The sequence below is a fragment of the Cataglyphis hispanica genome, chromosome 20, assembly GCF_021464435.1.
Source record: "Cataglyphis hispanica isolate Lineage 1 chromosome 20, ULB_Chis1_1.0, whole genome shotgun sequence".
Taxonomy (NCBI): domain Eukaryota; kingdom Metazoa; phylum Arthropoda; class Insecta; order Hymenoptera; family Formicidae; genus Cataglyphis; species Cataglyphis hispanica.
This window is the reverse complement of record NC_065973.1, coordinates 904,538-926,049: the sequence shown is the minus strand read 5'-3', so window position 1 is coordinate 926,049 and position 21,512 is coordinate 904,538. Positions and strand designations below refer to the sequence as shown.

The following is a 21,512-nucleotide window of genomic DNA, read 5'->3' as shown; positions in this document are numbered from 1 at the left end:
TATGTTTGTACAAATTATCAATTTCGGAAGTGTAAGTTCTATTTTTTCAGGCTTTATATATATGTTTTATTATTATTATCTTAACAATTATTATGTATCTTGATTAAGAGTTTATTGTATTTGTAATATTCATTTTGATCTCAATGAAGAACGTTCGTTCATCAACCATTTTTATCATTAAGGGACTCGGCAGGGGAAACGACGATTATTGAAAATATGATAATTAATATAGGACTTCTTTGGGGTAAAGATGCGATAATGCGGGTGACTGCGTCATCGTGTATTTATTATTTCATCATTTTAACACGGTAAACGCGACAGTCATTCGATCTAAACAATCGATCTCAACACAACTTATATGTCTAATTGCTCTTTTTTTTCATTGATATGAAGATAATAGGTACAAAGAAAATTCATTTGACCATTTATTTGAAACAAGAATTTAAATTATTTATTAAAATAATAATTTTAAGAGAATTATCGAAGAAATTTATATTTGGAATAATATTTAAAGTTATTGCAATATATATACATTTTCTATTTGCCCACCTCTGTATAGAAATTATAAAAGTATTTAAACTTATATCTTTAGGTCAACTTTAAGTTACTTCTTATTCTAGATCTGCTTTCGAGATCAATTGGATCTCAGACGCAATGTAATGAGTGAGGTGTCACGACGGTGAAACCCCTGCGGCGATTTAATTTCCAATTTTGCGGCGGCGAAACTATCTCACGCGGGTCCGGGACGTATCCTGGGACATGTCGAAGTATCTGCGCGTCGAGGAGTCATCGGGCCCCAGGAGGTCGATCTGACGTGGCGGCGGCGATGGCCGCAAGAGAACGAGGAGAAGTCGGTAACTTAACTGGCCTAAATGGGTTTAACTCGATGTGATTTTGCTGGCGAACCACTAAATTGAACGAATACGAACTAAACTGAACTCAACTAAGCTAATCATATCACATTACTAGCGTTATTAGCCGAGCGACGATATAAGTGAAGGTCCGGTGAGCGCCGGACTGCAGTGTAACGCAGCCTCCTGCACTGACCCTCCGCATCCGCGACTTTCTCTCGCATCCGTGCGTCCTCCATCTTGTTATCTCGCGAGGTAAACATGACCTACAATAAGGCATACATCTGTCGTTATCGCCGTCGTGACATTAACGGACTAGGTGTTCGAGCTTCGAAGCATTTTGAAGAAAAGATCGAAGAAGATTCGCAGAACAGAAAACGGAAGTGATTTTTCTCGCGATTATCCGCCATCGTGTTTCCGCGTTTCTCGCGTCGCGTCACGACGCACCGGAAGTGAGCGCGATGAGCACCAACAGTGCGTCGAATTGAAAGAGCAAGCGATTATTTGGTTGAGCGAAATATCGTAATTGCGAGTGACAGATGCTTATAAAGAAAATTAAAAAAAAGAATTTTCGAGATCATTTCTTTAAATATGTTTTAAATCTTAATTTTTTTTTCGTTGGAACTACTTTTGTTGTGCGAGAATTTAGATCTAGTGTGATATAAGATTCGCTCGCGTTTTTTGACTTTTGTATATCTTTCTTGCAAAATTATTTATAAAATTTTTTTTTGAAAGAATAGGCAGTGTACATTTTTGGCGTTTAACATTTTCTCGTTTGTGTTATATGAAGATTATATTTTATTATTAAATTTTCAACGAACAAATGGATGCAACGCGAGAAAGCGACATGAAATGCGTAAGAAAATAGACGCCGATTATTCCCCACTCCATGTGCGACGTGGTTGGACGATGTCTAAAGGGAGATGAGAGAAGAAGATGAACGCGATACGTTGATGCCCCTCTATTTTGCACAGGGCGGTCTCTTCAACTCCACCTCTTCACTTCCGTTGCTTTCTCGAACTCGAGAGATATCGCAAATATACATTAAATTATTTCGGAGTTCATGTTTTTAGATGCGTTTCATATATTATATAAATGCGTTTTTGCACTTATTAATAAGTAAATATATCATTAAGTACATATCATCAAGTACATATATCATGTTCGCAAAGAAAATTAAAAAAAGACAATTCAATAGAGAAAAAGACAGATTTCTAATAAACATATATATAAAATTTTATTTTTATTTTTGCATTTACAGCATTTTACATCTATACTGTATACATTTGCGTATAAATTTTCTTCTTACATATATAGACTATTCGTAGGATATTTGAAAAATCTATAACATACAATCTATACATATATAAATAATATTACATATTAAATTATTTTTATAAAAATTATAATAATTAAAAAGCATTGATGAAGTAAGAAAAGATGAAAGTATGATATACATATACAAGATAGATTGATTGTAAAAACTTGGACGAATGATTTTACATTTTGTGCGATCGTAATTAAGAATGACAAATTATAATCCTAATCAAAAACATTTGAAGAATATTTTTACAAGCGTAATAAAATATCGTGTTTGATCGATTATTGTATATCAGATACAAAAGTTTTCTGAATTACATAAGATTTCGCAAATTATACAAAGACGCCAAGCGATATCATTTTTGCCGCAAGAGAAAGTCGATAAAAATATGAGACAGAAAGAAAGACGCGGATATGCGACCTTTTAACTTTTTTTGAATGTCGGTCTTCTTTTTTTTATCTGTTAGCATATCATTTGTATCTTTTTCTGTTTTTTTTTTTTTTTTACGTCGTAGGTATGTCGAGCGTTTAATGATGAACGCGCTATGTTGCCCGCAGCGTCGGGACCCGCCAATTGAGCCTGTTAACTCTCAATTGGTCTAAATTGCTTCAATTGGACATAATTGTGCGAAGGCGACGGGGAACCTCCGCTCTACGTTTCTCTCTCTTTCTTTTTTTATATACCGCGAATATCATCGACAAAATGTTATGTTCTCAGGCTCTTTCTGCCGACAACAGAGATCGTATTTTTAATCATCTCGATAAGTCCAGCAAAATGGATTTTTGTTTCTTGTTTATCTACTTGTCGGCAAACTTATATAAATATTGATAAAGCAGAGAGAGAAATTTACGTGTTCTGATATACAATATACTTGTAGCTGCATTCTTCAAATGTTGTACATAACGTGAGAATTCAAATTCATTCATGTGTATCCGGAAAAAGAGAATAAAATCTCTCTATATATGTATATACATTTGGCACGCGACCCAGTATATGAATCTTGTCTTTATGTTATTTTAGAATAACTTCTGAATACGAGTCAGATATAGGTACATCTTTATTGTATTCATTACATTAAACATTGACTTCTTCTGTAATCATTAAAGATTTGATTACACTTTTGTAATTAAGAAACAATTAGTTTATTAAATATGATAATAATTGATGTGTAAATATAAAACAGAAATATTTAGTTTATAATATTATTAAATAATTTATTGTTAGAGAAACAAAAAGAGAATAAATAATAAAATAGTAAAAAAAATCAATTTTAGAAAACTTGAATATAAAAGTATCGAATTTTTCGATTCTTTTCCAAGAAAGGTTATTTGGAATTGACGCATATGTATATTTTCACGGAATTATATCTAATAATATCTAAGTGCATATCACACGGTTTCAAGCTCGCACAGATATCGCCCTTCGAAGTGAGAGAAAATGCGACGCTTTAAACGATGACGTCGCATCCTGATTAACTCTCGGCGAATATACTCGCTCGTATCCGTCGTATTTCTATCCTCGTTGGTTTCTGCGTACTGAGTGTTGCTCGTAATATAATACTTTCATTACATTTATTTAACTATAATCGTACGATTTTAATATATCGTGAAGAGCGCATTAAACACAAGAACAAAAGTATTTACACTAAAATTCTATCTCTATACATGTGTGTTAATAAATAAACTTTCCTCGTTTCGTATAAAGCGAAATAACGAGACGACGAGAGATTCCACGGCTATCGATAGTTCTCTCGATAAAGAGAGAATTAAGTGTTTAAGCTGCGGGTCGCGTGTCGAGAAGAGTCATCTCTCAGCCAGCATAAATGGATTTTAGAAACATATGGTTTCGCCATACGGGATCCTGGAGGACTCGCGAGAGTAATTTACCGACGAAATATTTTCCTCGACGTGTGGGTGCTACCTTTTCAAAAAGTACGACCGTAACAATCTCGAATACTCCCACCGAAATAAATTACTCATTCGTGTCTGAAAAAAAAGGAATAATAAATGTTTACGTATACATTGGAAAGTATAAAGAAAAGATTCATTGCGGTATTCCTACTCGTCCAATCTAAAAGACACAAATTATGTAAGATGTACTATTTTGTTTTACATACTAATAAACATTTTGTAATGTTAATATATTTATTTAAAAAAATATATAATAAATTATAAATAAAATTAAAATAAATAATAAGAGGGGGAAATATAAATGCATTCTTTTCTTCTCTTTTGAATGTAATTCTATGCATATTGTAAAAAGTACAAAAAAATTCTTTATAATAGAAACTCTAAAAAATTCCGGAACGAAAGCGCGCTTGACTCGAAATTTCTCGATTAGGGTAAATTGGTTGTCAATTCACAGGTAGAGATTAGAAGTGACCGTCGCACGACCTGCATATGGGTGCATTTTCCGCGTTTTCTTCGTGAATACAGAAGCAATCACAGATCCGTAGATATGTATTAAATGCTCCCACCCGCAGTCACGTTTTATATATTGTATTACGCAGGCGATCTTATATGCGGGACGTTGGCGCGCGTTTTTGCCCCCGACGATACGTCATGAGAAAACGATTCGTCGTGGAATCGCGTTCTCACGAATCATGTGGGTCCGCAAGTTGACCGATCAATTGATCACGGGATATAAAATCTTTCAAACCTCTATTAGACGGTTATTAAATTACAGTTGTGTTTAATATAATTTTTTGCGAATTGATTGCAAATATATGATACAAGAGAACATGTAATTATCCTCTTGTCTTTTATATTAAAATATTCATTAAATAGATGTCAAAAAGGGATAACTTTTTCTCTTACAAAGGTCTATGAAGAATTTCGCGAATATGTCAAACATATTATATTCGCAATATGTTTTTTTGATATCTAATATATTATACATACGCGATTTATATCTATATAACTTTTATATTATGAAAAAAGTATCAAATATTAAAATATGTGTCTTGAATTCTCGTTTCTGCAATTATAAAATAACGCATCAAATATTTTGTAATTTATTTGTTTGTATATTTTATCATTGTATATTTATATTATTATAATAGACAGATTAAGTTTAAATTACAAAAGTTCTCTTTATCGACTGATTTGAGTCTGAATTCTGAAAGCGGCAGATGGTGACATCTATTGACGACATTGACAATACATATTTGATAAAGGTTGCATCTTCGAATCAGCTGATTATTTAAAGAGAGCTGACGAAAGTGTTAATATTAAAAAAAAATTTTTTATGTTACCGCGCGTTTTTAAAATATATTTATTAAAATTAAATTATTAATCTGATCAATTTTCTTTTGTTTTTTTGTCTCTAAACTATATATTTTTCTTATATCATTATCCTAACTTTATAAACTTAAAAATTCAACAGTATCGTCAAAAATTTTTAAATATTAATATACAATATAAATATTAATATACAATATTCAACATGTTAGATGGAACAATTAGATGAAAAAGAATACGAAATTATAGAATATATAATATTGCTCTTATAAACTTATTTCTATAGGCTCATTTTTTCCTTTGTAGTATCATTTATTATAAAATCAATTTTTTTAGTAAACACAAATTATTACTTTATTGTTATAATTAATCGCAAGCATAGTTACATTTGAAACTTCATCAAATTATATAATAAAATAAATATACTATGATTAAAAAATATAACATAATGTGCAGGGAGATAAAATCGTGACATTGAATATTGCTCGATATTGTTAGACATGCAGACGAGATGAATGTCTCTCAAAATATCGCATAGAGAGACGTCGAGAAATGTCGTCGTGCGCGAGGTCAGTCCACCGGGCTTCCCATGTTGGAATTAGCCGAAGCGAAAGAAATATAAGATAAGGTTAGCGAGTAGAATATAATGTAACAGAAGCAATATGCATTGCACACAGATTGACGTATATAAGTCGATGCAATAATTTCAATTGACCAGACTTCTGCAAATAAAATCAACGTATTGGATATATTTTCACTATCATACGACATATCTATGCGATTTTTTAAATACGATAAAATTATAGACAAAAAATATTTTAATTTTTATATTTATTGCAAAAAAGATAATTCTCTAAATGTAAAAAGATATTAATACTTTTATTATTTCTTATAAAAATATTATTTAAAAAATTAATATTTTATTAACATATCTACATATACTAACGTAGCATAGTTTTTTTGGGGTGTAAGAAATTTAAAATAATTTAAAATTTTAATATATGAATAAATTTAACAATTTTATATCTTATAATATATTCTTTTATATCTTATAATTTAATATCTTATAATATATTATTTGTGTTTAGTGATAAAATTTTATTTGATTTTTAATTATTAAATCGTGGCTATATATGTCGTTCGCGTCTCGAGCAGAAGTTATTTTTTGTTCTTTTTAAAACCACTTAAAAAGTGGCAGAAGTCGAAAGTCTGCCTGACAACAGTCCTCGAGCTCGAAAATAGATCGGTTTCGTAGCTTTCCGGGGATCCACGGCGTTGAAGAATATTTTGTCATGAGAAGTTAATGCTGGCCGAAAAGTCACCGTTTAATTAACGCTCGTAAATGTTAATGCTGACTGGAAGCTGGACAAATTGACAACATCATGAATAAAAAATGCTCTTATTTTGAGAGATGCAATATTATCATGTTACTGGGTATATATTTATTTGATATATTATCGTGAATAAAGTTGTCAACATCGGAATGTTTAGTCTAAGAGTAAACAATATTTGGGCATCGGCTACGAGTAAACAAATTCGTTGCTGTTGCAACCAAGAAAAATAAAAAGTAAAAGGAATTATTTCGTGCAAATGCTATGCAATTCCAAATTTTGTATACCAAATGCAAAGTCACCCTATTATATATTTTAATTTATTGAAAATAATTAAGCTAAACAAAAAAATGTGAGAAAAAGAAAAATATATTTTTAGATAATAATTTTCTTTAGAAAAAAGGAATAACTAGATATGTGAAATATTTTTATACTTTGAATATTTTACATAAAATTATTGCCTGATATAATTATTGATTATGTACAATTAATCACTGTCTGACTATTATTTTAATTGAATAATTATTATCTTTGACTACTGTGTTATTAATAAGTAACATACTTATAGATAAGATAATTATTACTTTATCGTGCATGTTGTTTTCTAAACCTTTTAAACGTTAGGAATATCTCCTCAAATATTGCGTGATAAGAAGAGAGTAAAGGTCTGCGAGATACGAATAATCATGCAAATTTACTTGAGCAAATTTCAATGAAAATATGTACGTGGAATTTTCAGAAATTGCACTATTATATCTAATATAAACTCTAATATAAAAAAGGAAATTTGGATTCCTGGCGAAAATTTAGTTTGTTTGAAAAGAAGAGAGAGGATTTTCTGCGTTCTTCTTCTTCACGAAATAAGCAAGGTACCTAAAGCATAATTTGTGAGTAAAAACTCAGCGATATCGATTTGCGGTACAGCCGGTCTTACATAATCATCTGCAGCGGAGACGCGATACAAGGCACGTGCGCGCCTTTTCGCGATCATCTCGGAAGACGTTTAAACATTCGCGTCACAGCTAGAGCTCGTTTTAACTTCTACATCTCGCGCGCGATTTCGACTCCTTCTACATTGCGAATATAATCCTATTCGGCTAGTGTCGGCAGCGGCGGCGATTACAATTAACTTTTGCTAAAAATCTTGGCAATCTAGCAACAGTAGCCACCTTGGGCGAGGCGATAACGTAACTGATTTTACGATCAAAATCAGACAGATTTAACGGATGTTTGTACTTACAATTCACAAGTATCTTTCGCTCGCACACATTCGAGCAATCAAACTATCTTACGCTCAAATTTAATATTTTTTTCCTCAATGTATTTAATCTTTAATAAATCATTTATTTTTTTATTAAATTAATTTTTATTTAACATTTTAAATAACAGCATTATTTTAATTTATATCATGTTTGTTAATTATTATGGTTTTTTATTAATAATTTTAATAATGTATTTTTTTCTCTTTCTAATCATCAATTATATTATGTAATTATGAATAATATTAAACAATATTAAATAATAAAAATTAAATCTCACTTTTAGGGATTGAGATAAAAGTATGTTTGATAAATACATGAGTCATGCATCACTTTTTTAAGAAATTGAGCCTTTTCTTAAATTATTATTTCCTTGAACTCTTGATGAACCTCATAAAAAAAGGCTCTGTCTCTCAACTGCCTGGAAAGTCTCCCGATTATTTGGACCGACTGTACTACAAAGATTTATCTTTGACGGGATGGTCGGAACGAATGAAAAAAAGGAAAGAGGAAAAAGGCAAACAATTCTCGCGGTGCATCCGCACAGTTAACTGCGTATTTCGGTCCCAAGCGATCGCACAGGCCTCTCCGAGAGATCCTGAAAAGCCTTGGCTACGAAAATTCCGCGCTAAATGTAGTTCTCCGCTCGCCAGCTGCTCTTTGGATATATTAGCTTATTTAAAGAACGAAGTTTTCTTTAATTTTTTTTCATCCTTTCGTATTCGTATTCGTTTCCAGTTATTAATTTTTTTCAAATTGAATAATATTTTTAATTTTAATTAAAAAATACTATAAATAATATATTATATTAATACTATTAATAATAAATATTTAATTAAAAACATATAATAGTCAAATTTTTCTGGAATTTGCAAAATTTTCAATTTCCTTTCTTCATTCGCAACGACTCGAGGAAGCAACCAAAAATAAAATAACCGACCGTAATAATCGAGTAATAAATGATAGACTCTTAAAAGCTTCGTTAAGTTCAACCTTGAACGAAATCTTGTGGATTCTTCGCGGATGAGCCTGACGCCGAGAATGAGCATACGCTAGAGAAAAGTTCCCCCCTTGATAAAAGATCGCGAACCTTTTCCGGTCATTGGCTCCTGTCTTGAAGATGTTGAGAATTCGCCTCGTCATCCGTTTATGACATAATGCGAGTTAACTACTATGTGCAGAATCGTTTTCAGCATTTGGCAAAACACCTTGGCGAAGTATTTGGCAGATAAGCACCTCCCTCTCATTTTACTTGATCACGTACGCTTCGTGATCGCATAACGAGATCACGGTCGGCAAACTTCAACTTTACCGTCTCATTCGTGCCAAAAAATAATAAATTTTGATCATTCGAAGACTAGAGTTATAAGGTTGTAATAAAAATAAAAATATTTTCTCTAATTATTAAAAATATTTTATATATTAAGTAATTATTTATATTGTATAATTTTTTATATTTATAATTATTTATTGCAAAATTTCTTCAAACTCGTCCCTTCGTGGAAAATTTAATTTTTGGAAGCTTGTTTTATCTAGCTGTAAAATAACAAGTGTCGTCAAATCATCAATCATTTCATAGAAATAATTTCGTTATAAATAACAGAAAAATTTGTCTGCGGTTAAAAATTAATATATGTTATAAATAATTTTCTAAATTTGTCACTCTTTTTTTCTGACAAAAAACATCGAATTTTTTTAGTGTTCAAGTCTAAAGTTATTGAATCGCTAAGTTGTCACTTATATCGATATTATAAGATAAGGCTTATAATTTATAAAATTAAATAAAAAAAAAATTATTCTTAAAATAAATCTTAAAAATTCGAAATTTATTATGTTCTTATTTTGTATCCGTCGCTTTTAATAATCGTTTGTGTGTTGCGACAGCATTTGGCGATTTCTAACGGTGAATGAACCGAGTTTAATAAGGATAACTTTATGCACCGAATTGTGTATATGTGTGTGTGTGTATTACTTCCTGGGTGGGAATTCTGCGAAGGCGGTCAGTCACGACGACCGGATGTCGAGGCTGCACAGTGGTTCTCACTTGATTAAGTAATAAGCCGCAAAAATATATGTCGTAGATTTGTCTCGCACGAATGATATCTCGTTCAATTTAGAGAAACTGTTTATGAACGAGTTTGTATGTCTTGATATTTTCAAGGTACCAGCGCATTCTTGGCTCGGCTCAATTTATTTCCGCGGAAAACGAGTGTATTCGGTCCAACGAACGTTAGCAAATGTTACGCAACGAACGCTTAGCGCTTATTGATACTGGTCTCTCTGAATATTACCAGGTGGAAATTAATATTATTCATATATATTATTTTATTGCATTAATTTTTTCTATTATTTTAATAATTTTTTATTATGATTGTGTTTATATAATTATAAGACAGAAAAGGAAAGAGAAAAGGAGAAAGAGATAGAATAAATGAAATTAATCAAATTATTTAGAAAAATTAAACGTTTCTTAAAAGATTCTTAATATTATTTTACGATTCAACAATACAATTAAATTTATATATACCACAATTTATAAAAGTTGTTACAGTTAACTACAAGTTACATAATCTCGTTTGTGAGAAACACGATCCGGATGTTTCGTTGAAATATCGCGAGCACATTGTTTCTTTAACGCTGTGCCTCTAATAATTTATCGTTTTGTTTTTCAAAATTTCAAAATAGACGGCTCGATGCCATGCCAGGAATTAGTTTTCAAACAAATATTTGCTTATCGTCGATCTCGCGTAGTCCTCAAAGAAGTCGCGTATAATAGCCTATAAAGCGTTGAATGAACTTGATGCAGCAGTAAATTCCTGATTGCAATCAGTTATACTTCTTGCAACTACAATTTCGCACATCAAACTTTTTAGTTCGTTAAATAGGATTTAGAAAATTAAAATTAACTTATCCAGATCCATTGTCATCTCCCCGTTTTAATTTAATAATCGTTTTCTGATTTTCTCTATATATGTATCGAAATGCATTTTGATTTTCTATGCCTTGATGATCGAGCTTGGAATTAAATTCGTATTAGCGCGAGATCAACATATAATTAATTAAAAGGCAAAGTTTCATTTTCCCGAAGCTCTATTTGCGAAAACTCTTTAATACCGCGCGACTATTAAATTCGCCCTGAGGAAAGATCCATCCCAGAGAAAGAGGGATGTCTCGTATATGGATGCGCGCGAATTCATGCGTAAATGGGTCGTCGATTAAATGATTATCTCGTACACGGAAATAATTACGAGATAGATTGAAGAGGATGGGGTGACAAAAGGTCCTTGACGATGAAAGGGTTTTAATCTTCTCTGGATATTCTTATTGACGCGTAATAGATGGAACAGTATAGGTAGGTATGTGGGTAGTTTGGTATTGATCTGACTCGCGAGAGAGAGAGAGAGAGAAAGAGAGAGAGAGAGAGCGACCTTTAGTTCCCCCCCCTCCCTCCCCACCCTTGCTCTTGCGGGGGTGGAAACAAGAATCCTGACTGGCGCGACCTAGAGCAACCCGAGAGGGCGCACAGCTGATTTCGTAACTGCACACCCGGAATCCCACCGTTCCCCGGAAATCACCGAGTGACCTATATATTCGATAAATATCGGAACACCGCGGAATCGAAACGAACCGATTCGAAGCGATAACATACCTTAGGAAGATTAAAATAGTACGTATAGGAAAAATTAAAAGAGCTAAAAGCGCACTGAAATGAAGAAAAAAGATTAGTCATTTTAATTAAAATAATAATACGAGATCTTTCTTTGTTTTTATTTATTATCACATCGATATCATTAACAAATCATTGAATTTTAACTGAGATATTTTACATTCATATTCTGCGTGTAAGAGAATTTTGAAATTGTATATAAAATGTAATTGTATATAAGATATATATATATATATATATATATATATATATATATATATATATGATTTATAATATTTCCTATAAATCGTTGAACAGCAGTAAAAAAGTAATTCCCCAATTAATTATATATATATATATATATATATAAGTACACATTAGAAAATATCAATCAATAACTAATTTTGATGTCAAGTATTATCTCCCCAAATTTTTGACAGCTTTATGGAGTGTCTTTGTTTTTTCTCTTTTTCTTTTTTTAAACAAATGCATACATATACATATGTTGGGATATCTGTTATAACAGAAATTACGAATTCTCGAAGTTATACGATTCTGGAAATACTATAGGTCTCGCTGAAGCCATATAGTGAACCATAAAGAATGCATCCAATAGAATAGCTCACAAGTTCGCAAGTACTTGGCTACCGATATGTCTATGATGTAACCTTGGACTTGATACGAGCTGAAGAGTGTCAGTCAGCCTATTTCACAATCGACAATAAAGCGTAAACGTTCTTCCCGGTACGATGTTTGTGACATTTCTTGATATAGTTATAGTATATTCTATTCTATGAATATTCTCTTTGGCATAAAATACATTTTCTAATAAAAAGATATTTTTATGTAACTATCTAGATATTTTTATGTAACTATCTATAGATATCTCAGCATATTGTTTTACAAAAATGTTCTATAAAGCCGCGATCGATAAATGTCGCAAACGAGGACTGGAAAAGAAAGAGAAAGAGACTAGACTTTAATTTTATTAAATTAAATTTAGTAATTTTCTTTTATGATATGCAAATTTTAGTTTATATCGACAATTTGATTCCGCGACGTTCCTGTCGTAATTAATTCCATCGTGACTTATTTTACTTTATAATTCTATGAAAATCTTTAATAAAAAAATATCTTATATAAATTCTGGGAATGTTGAAAAATTTTAAATAATAGTCATAAACTTTCGCAAATATATAAAATATATTTGCATTTTATTTCATACATTCCTCGAGAATTTTCTAACTTTATCATTTTTTTTTCCAAAGAAAGATTATTTTTCCATCTGTAAAAATTATCTATAAAAATTATATATTCTTTTCTATGCTTATTTTTCTTTAAATTAATCTATTCTAACTGCATTTCTCTCGATTTCCATTTTCTCCCTCCTCTTTGATCTTTCATTAAATCTGTTTCATATTGTATGCAAATAGCACAAACAAAAGAGACAGATCGGATAAAAAGTCAGCTCGCAAAGTGCGAGCGAAGGTCGAACGAAGAGGAGAAGATTCGCAGAGGAGATTCGGTCGTGTTACGCAGAAGAGCGTCGCGTCTTCGATTAAATTCGTGATAATCTCGCGAGAAGAAGATAGAAAAGAATTCCAGGTGGCAACCGAAAACTTTTCTCCGCATCTCGTGGACGTAGAGGAACGGCGGAATAGCGGACGCGTGAGACGGGGTGGAAGGGGCCGCGAGAAGAGCGGCGATTGGTCGAGCCGGAGAGGAGAGGCTCCCATAACGGCGAGCGGATTCCGCGTCGCTCTACACCGCGCCACTTCGTCGCTGGCTCGCGTACCGTATATACGTCGCGGATCAAAAGTGCGCCTCCCGATCACCCTCCGATCTTTCGCCGTCGTCGTCGCCCGTGCATTGTCGAGGTGAGTTCGCACAAATTTTATCTCGCGCTCTATCGCCGGATCACGTTACGTCGTCCATCCGGATGCGCTTCGAAACTCATGGATCTTCGTAGATCCTAGTTTTTGTCTCTCGCGCGTGAGATTAGCTTAAGCTTCGATCCCTCGTCGGCTTGCGAATGATTTTCTAGCTATTATTATATTTCGACTATGATTTTTCATCTAATTCAATTTCTCTAACGATTTTGTAATATGAGATTCCTCGTATTACAGTTCAGATATCGCGCATGAATCGTTCTTGCTCGCAGGCGGATGAGCGACAAGAAAGGATATTGTTTCACGTATACCGGTTTTACCGGCGTTTTTAGCGTCGGTTCCGCTAGGCAGGTGCTTCGCTCGCTGAATCGTGAATCATGACACGCAGTCTTTTGGGTTAGGATGCCGAGGTTACCTTAAGAGATTGTCCGAGACAGCAAAGTCGAAACCGGTATTTTTGCGGTTATATTAATAATTGACGATTGTACGCGATAATAGTTTTTATTCATTTAATTATGAAACGCGACGAGATCGATGGAGAAGATTTTTCGCAATGTCCGTGACATTGAAAATTGGACTCGCCGAAATTCTACCGATGTTATCCGTTTCCAAGATATCGCCATTATGAAGTTTCTATCGCGCTGAAATCGATCCGCTTGTAGTTGTCGCTTGGTGACGGCAACTCGAGATGAATTTCGGGAATAAAGGCGTTTACGTAATGGGATAAGGATGACAATCGATAAGACGATAATGACTGCCACGTCCCTGAAATATTCGCAAATGGTTGTTTAAATTAATTATTATTTTTATGGACTGATGAAAGTTTTGTTTTTTAATAATAAGAATAAAAGATCAATTTTTACTCTAGATTTGTTTTTCTAATCAGAAATATTAATATATATTTCACGGAGAGGAAACCTTGCGGACGACGATATAATGAAGCTCAATTTATTCGAACGTTATCTCGAGAGTATGTTATATAGAGTGTCCCGGAATCATCACCAATTGTCTACAATTATTCGTTTAACTTATAGTTAATCTTTTTTTTTTTTAACAAAAATTTAATTTTTCCTTATGTGTTTTATTGAATATTTATATTAATTGAATATTTTATTAAAAATAAAATCCATATTCTTGAATATGTAATTAATTTTGGACGTTTTATTGAAACAAAGAATCCGTTTAAAGTTAATTGCAGAATAATATCTTTACATTTTCTCGAAAAAAAAAAACAAGATTTCTTCGTCTTATTTATACTTGCAATCATATTTATATTTGTGAGGAAAATATTTACTTGATATTGACCAAGAAATTTATAAATACAGCAATGACAATTCTAGGCTATCCCGTATACCGAGATTCTCGCGATGAAACTCGATTATACATCAATCTGATAAGGTTGCTTTAAAATCCGATGAATTGCGTAATGCGTTTTAGTAAATCAGACTTGTAATGCAATCGCGATGCGTTTGTTTCTCGACGATCGATGACAATATAGCGGCTCTTATGTCATCGCGTGCTGACTAAACTCTGAGTGTAGTTTATCGGGATTCCGAGAAATATCGACCGCGGAATTTAGATGCGGAACGATTAACGACAATGATGAGTCTGTAACGTTCGTGTTGTCACACTTGGAATCATAACAATGGTTCAAGACCGCGCGAAATTTATCTTTATGTGACAACGAAATCTCAGCGAATTTTTCATTACGCTTGCATTACGTTTTACATAAATATATGTATTCTTTACATGATATCTTTTATTACTTTTTTAATTAATATATAATATATTTTATAATATTATAATATATTTTTTAATTAATACAATGTATTAATATTTAATTATATTATATATTGTCTATTTTACTTGTTATCATGTTGTCATGTTAATTATATTTGACACTAGATTTTTATTTGGGACTATTTGTTTTATGCGTCTGCAATTTTAGTTGATGGCAAAACGACTTGCGACGCGACACTGGTTGGTTGTGTTAACTCGACTGGCTCGTCGATGGATCCATCATGGCTAATATTATGAATTAGCGTCCTGACCGCGTAATGTTTCACGTAAACATTTATATGATGGCAGTTTGTAGTCTCTTTTAATGAACTGTACAGTTCGTTACGTCAGATGTTTGCGAAATCCCGACACTCGGTTTATTTGACGATATATTAGAGCCACTAATCAAAGTATATTGGTATGTTGAAATATATCATAAAATATATCATAAAATTATAAATTATAAAAATGTTACAAAAAATTTTTAATTAATTATACATAACACACGTAAGCATTATATTTCTTTATATATATATATATATATATATATATATATATATATATATATATAATTTTTTGAGAGGGAAATGATATATACAAAAAAAAAAAAAAAAATTGTTCAACATTGAAAGAAATGCAGATTCGGTAATTCAGGCTCTCATTATACGTTCTCTCGAAAACATATTTCCAATCAGCGCCTCCCACTTCCGGCCGATGATCGATATCGTATCTCATTGTTTGATGTCGATCATTGTGGAGATCATTCGGTACGCTGATCGAACATGCAAATTGTTAGGCGCGCATGCATTAAGCGAATTTCCGCTTGAAGGTACTTGACAGATCAGCCGCCCATGTATAGATCCGCGCACAAATCACCGGGTTGGTAGAGAAGGGATTACGTAAGTCCAGAGATGTGTGTTCGCATACGTGACAAACCTCCAACTATTTTATGCCAGATGTTTTTCTTCTCATATCTATTAAGAAGATATAAAAAGCTATGATCTATAATCTTTAATTTTATATTAAAAATACATTTTAATTACAAAAGTATATAATACTTAATTAAGTCGTAGGAAAAAATTGTTTTAATTTTAGAAACAAAATTAAAAAACTTGTTGCAAATGTGGCATATATTTGCATAATAATTGAAAGACGAGAATAAACATATGGCTTGTGAAGAACGCTTCTCGCGATGGATCGATCTTACCTCATTGATCGGCGTTCTTTCAAGTAATTCTAGACGAGATATATACAGCGTGGTATACGAAACTCTATTGTGAGCATCTATTTGATTTAATAACACGACTCTTTGTTGCTGAAACGGTATACTTGAAAGTAACAGTACAGAAAGGTAACAAAGCAATCTCAATTTTTGTCCTTTGTCGACAAATTATATTTAATTTAAAATATTGTACACGTTTGAACACATTGATCAGTATTATATGAGTTTGTATTTCATATTATCTATTTTTGTTATTTATAAACATTTTTGTTATATTTGTTTTGTTAATATCCGTTTTTAATGATGAATAACGCAAACGTTACATTTTACATCACTTTTTTTTATGGAATATATTTGCGACATTCTATACTATCTGTACATGCCACGTGTTAAGCCGAGTCACAAGCAAGTGCATCATTATCGAGTGACGTGTTTCTCGATTCTTTAAGGCTACATGTGGCTTTCCTCCTCCTACTCGTACATTACTGACGCTCATACCTGACATACTGACGTGTATAGGGTGCTCGGCAAGAAGCGTAAAAAAATCTCTTTTATAAGTACGCTTCAGTTGAATTTGATGCGGTTTATCTTTAAATTTAATTTATCCTTCAATTTAAATAGAGACTAATTATTCTATAGGTATATCTCGTTTGCTACTTGTGACCTCGCTTCGCAATTAAAGTCGTAATAGATTATAGATATCGATGCGCGATATTATATACACGCTTCAAAAGTTTTGCAATTTTTCAATCTTGATTGATACAATTATATTTTTAAAAGATTAAGCTCATTGAATGTAATTGCGAATAAACTTTTTCGTGTTGTGATTTGTTTTGTTATATCACCATATTTTTTTTCCGTGAGATTTATTTTTAATTATGTAAATTGTGTAATTATTTTTTAATTAAACGCAGATATTAAAAATGTGTAAGGGATTATTGGTTATTGAATTAGAATTTGCATATATTTTAAAATATTATTTATAACTATGATTATTATTCCTAATTTACATAGGTAGATATAAATACGTTAGGTAGATATAATTATAGGTAGATGTAATTACGTTACATAAGTTTATTTTTATTACGTTTATCTGTCGCGACATAATTCTGCAAATGTTTTTTTCATATCTTTTGACGTACATCGTACATGATAAGGGCAAACACCTGTCGTTAAGTTGCGGTGATTATTTCGGTTCGTAAAATTAAGCGCGTTATTATTAGCTACACACACGGTACATCAACAGGTCGAATTGGCATTTATAGCTCACCTGCAGAATTTAGAAATGCCATTCTTCTAATTGCATTGCAAAAAGAGATCTTATTGCTTATATATGACTATTAGAACTGAAATAAATGATGTAGAATTAGATAGAAATATATAGATTTAATAATTTTTGAAGTTTATAAATAATATTTGTTAAATAACGTACACATATATTCTTTCACATTTTATTATAATTAATTGCATTGAATAGTAATTAATTAGAAAATCGATAAAGTTATTAATGTTATTAAGTGTTTATTTTTTTTTACATATTTAAATATTAATGATCTTATTGTATAATGATGACAAATAATGCCATTTAATCGGATGAATGAAAAGTGTCTTAAGAAAATTAGTTATGCGAAATTATCTGACTATAAAGCTTCCGAATAATTTATAACGATTTATTTCGTTTTCAGCTTTGCACACAAGTTGTAACCTTGACCTTACCATTTACAGCCACAGTAAAGTCTGACATTTGTTCAATATTTTAATGTTGATTTGTCATATGATGATTAGGTTTTAAGCTCGAAACAAATTAAATACGAAAAGAAAATTTAATTTAATAAAATTAAATTTTGTTAGATTTTATTTATTATTAATTGAGATAAATTTTTATTGAAAATCTTATATTAAAAATAATTATGCTATTTTTAAAATAAATTATAAAATTCTTAATGTAAGTTTTTGCGTTTTTTTTTTAGCATAATTATTGGAAAAAATTTATATAATTACAGTGTCACAAGATTCGAAAGATAGAATCCATTTCATTCAAGTGCAACGAACACGATCTTTAAACGAGAGAGATGCAGTCCAGAAATAAATCGGGTTGTCCATGGTAAGCAGAAGCCCGAGTTGTTTATGATCTCAATATATATCTGCATATATATGCCGGATTTAGAGTGCCAGGTTTCCATATTGCATAATAATTACATCGTGTCTGCCAACAGTTTTCTTCATCGTTAAATGTTAAATTGTGCAAATTCAACAAGCTTGTCAAAAAAAAAAAAAATAATAAAAATAAAAACAAAATATATTTAAAGTATTACAAGAATCTTAATAAAGTTTAAAAAGAAGAGCTTAATTTCTAAAGAAAGTATATTAATTGAATTTTCAGTATTTTTTAAACGGTATTCTAAATGTGGTATTTTAATTATAAACATATAATTTGAAATTATTTTAACATTGCTTATTTTGTATCTATAATAATTTATATCTTTTAATATCTTACTTTTTTTAAATAAAAGTAAGAAAGTTCTGTTGTCAGAAAATTTTATTTTTTCGCTGCATTTATTTTTCTTTTCATAAAAGATTTTATCGACGAAGGACACACATTTTCTTTTATATTTATTTTTCCATTTACATTACATAAAAATTGTAAACATTTGTGCGAGATTATCGATTACGGGATATAGGAGCATTTACCAAACGAGTTGTATTAGACTTCTCTCAGACTGTGACAAGTCGTCGATAGATAGCGCGATGTTGCAGAGAGAGCCGCTTGCGCGAGGTGCATGGATCAATAGATACATTTCTCGCAGGATCCAAGTTTCCCGGGAGCCTCTCCTTTCCCGAAAAGCGTTTTCACATCAAGCGCGAGTCGCGTGAGAAACAATTTTTCTAAGCTTGAAAATTTATTAAAAAATATATTTAAATCATATCAATGATTTTCAATTAAATATATTTAATTAAAAATCATTGATATGATTTAAATATATTTTTATTGATTTGGAATTTTGATATTAATTTTAAATTATCGATATTTGCGACATATTTTTATTGATTTAAAATTTTTATATTAATTTTAAATTATCCATTTATTTGCGGATCAAAAATGAAGATGCAAATTTTGCTCACATTTAGAATAAAAATATTTCACAGCGAATTTTCGCGAGTGAGAAGTAGTATTCGATGAAAAGGAAGAGAGCTGTATCTGGGGTCATGAACACCCTGTAGAAATGAAGGGGAGAGAGGAAAATCGAATTAACCGTGATTAGAGCGACATCCAGCAATCGCCAAAGCCCTTGGGCTTTTCTCGTATTGATCGCGCAATTAATTTTTCGCTCGCGCGCGCATAATCGTTACAATAACGGGGCGCATTTTCCATTCTTCTCCTCTCGAAACATCGATCTTCTCTTCCCGCATTGGAAGAGAGAGATCTCCGTTCGTAGAGTGCCATTGCGCAACGACTTGCGAGCGTAATCTCGCGTAGGTGAGACTCTAAAAATAAAAACAAGGTACGCGAGAACGATAAGCTTCATTTTTTCCCTAGATATTTTAAAAATAAATTTTAACTCTCGTTGAAAAAGATGCATTGCGTATATTTAAAATTTATTTACTTGATCTAACAAGAATTATTAACTTATTTGTTTTTACGCACGATTTTTGCAATCTTCGAATGTTTTAAAAGTATATCAAATGAAATTTAGTCTACAAATCGTGGATTAGATGGGTTCAGATGGAATTAGCATTTATTCAAGGGAAATATTAATTAAAATTGCTCTCTAAAATCATTGAATGTTGCAAACAATTATATCCTCTTTTTTTTTATCTTTAATCTTTCACTCTATTTGTTTACCATAGTTATATTCTCTAACGAACGCTAAGCTCAAGCGGGAGAATTATGCAAAGTAGAGTAGGAGTGTCGCAAATGGCGCGTTAACTCGCGCACGAGTTCGACCGATGTAATTTTACGGTGTTATACACGAAGGTTCGCGATGATCGCGGAAGTATGAACGAGCGTACGCTCGCTTGGAATCCGCAATAATTCAGCTCCATTTCTTCACGGAATTAAGCGGAACTATCCTGAAACGCTCGCATCCGCTGACTGTACTCGTCATCGTCACATGTTACTCGCGAACATCATCGTGTTGCATAACAGTCAATGATAGAGGAAGAGGAATGTCCTTTCCCTTAAAAAATTTTAAAGATGGAAAATACGTAACTTCTCATATACATAGAAATTTAAATATTAAAGAATATTAAATAGAGTAATAATTTCGCGAGAAGAAAAAATTATTAAAAAATAATCTTAAATTATTAGGCGCGTAATTGCCACGCATTCAATAATGAATTTATAGGAAATAAATTTCAGACAATTCTTTAACGTGTGTGTTAAGAAATATTTTTTATATTTGCGAAAAATATGTTGTTTAAAAGTGCTAACGCGATTAATGTGTGTAATATTTAATCGTTAAACTTTTTGCAACGAATATCACGGTAAAAGCATGATACACGAATATGATATACGAATCGTCATCGTGACAGTTATATCCACTTAATGCTCCGGGCAAACATTATGTCGCAAACATCAGCTAGCCTCGCGAGATTTGCATCTCGCATAAATATATCTAGCAGCAATCAATTGTATAGCAGCTTGCTCGCCAGTTTCCAATTTAATGCAACGTTGTCGTGATAAATTGATAATCTTCTTATCGTTGCAATCGGAAAGTAAAGTCTTTGATTAGTGTAATCTTCGATTATCAATTACGTTGATACGTATTTTTATCACTTTGAAATTAAATAACAAGTAATATTACAGCGAAAGAAAAAGTTCATTGAATATAAAAACTATATATAATGAGATAATGAAATTACAGAAACAAGCTATTTAATTCCTTATGATAAGTATATATATATTAAATTGAAAAAATATTGAAAAAAAATATTTTGATTGTACTTTATTATATATTACATTAAAAAAATTAAA

The 21,512-nt window shown here is 31.6% G+C and overlaps 1 protein-coding gene across 4 annotated transcripts in view; it reads left to right on the top strand.

Annotated features, from left to right (window-relative positions):
- LOC126856947 (arginine kinase) overlaps positions 1-21,512 on the top strand; it is a 167,882-nt gene that overhangs the window by 135,935 nt on the left and 10,435 nt on the right. Inside the window, exon 1 of one of the 4 annotated variants that reach the window (XM_050605984.1) lies at positions 13,368-13,524. The exons of 1 other annotated variant lie outside the window; for it this stretch is intronic. Coding sequence is in view for 1 of the 3 variants with exons in the window: in XM_050605981.1 (XP_050461938.1) it covers positions 18,610-18,641 (32 nt within the window). In the remaining 2 variants the exon portion in view is untranslated. Of the gene's footprint in view, positions 1-13,367; positions 13,525-18,540; positions 18,642-21,512 lie in introns of those variants that run through there. 2 more of the 4 variants (XM_050605982.1, XM_050605981.1) reach the window with 2 other exon arrangements.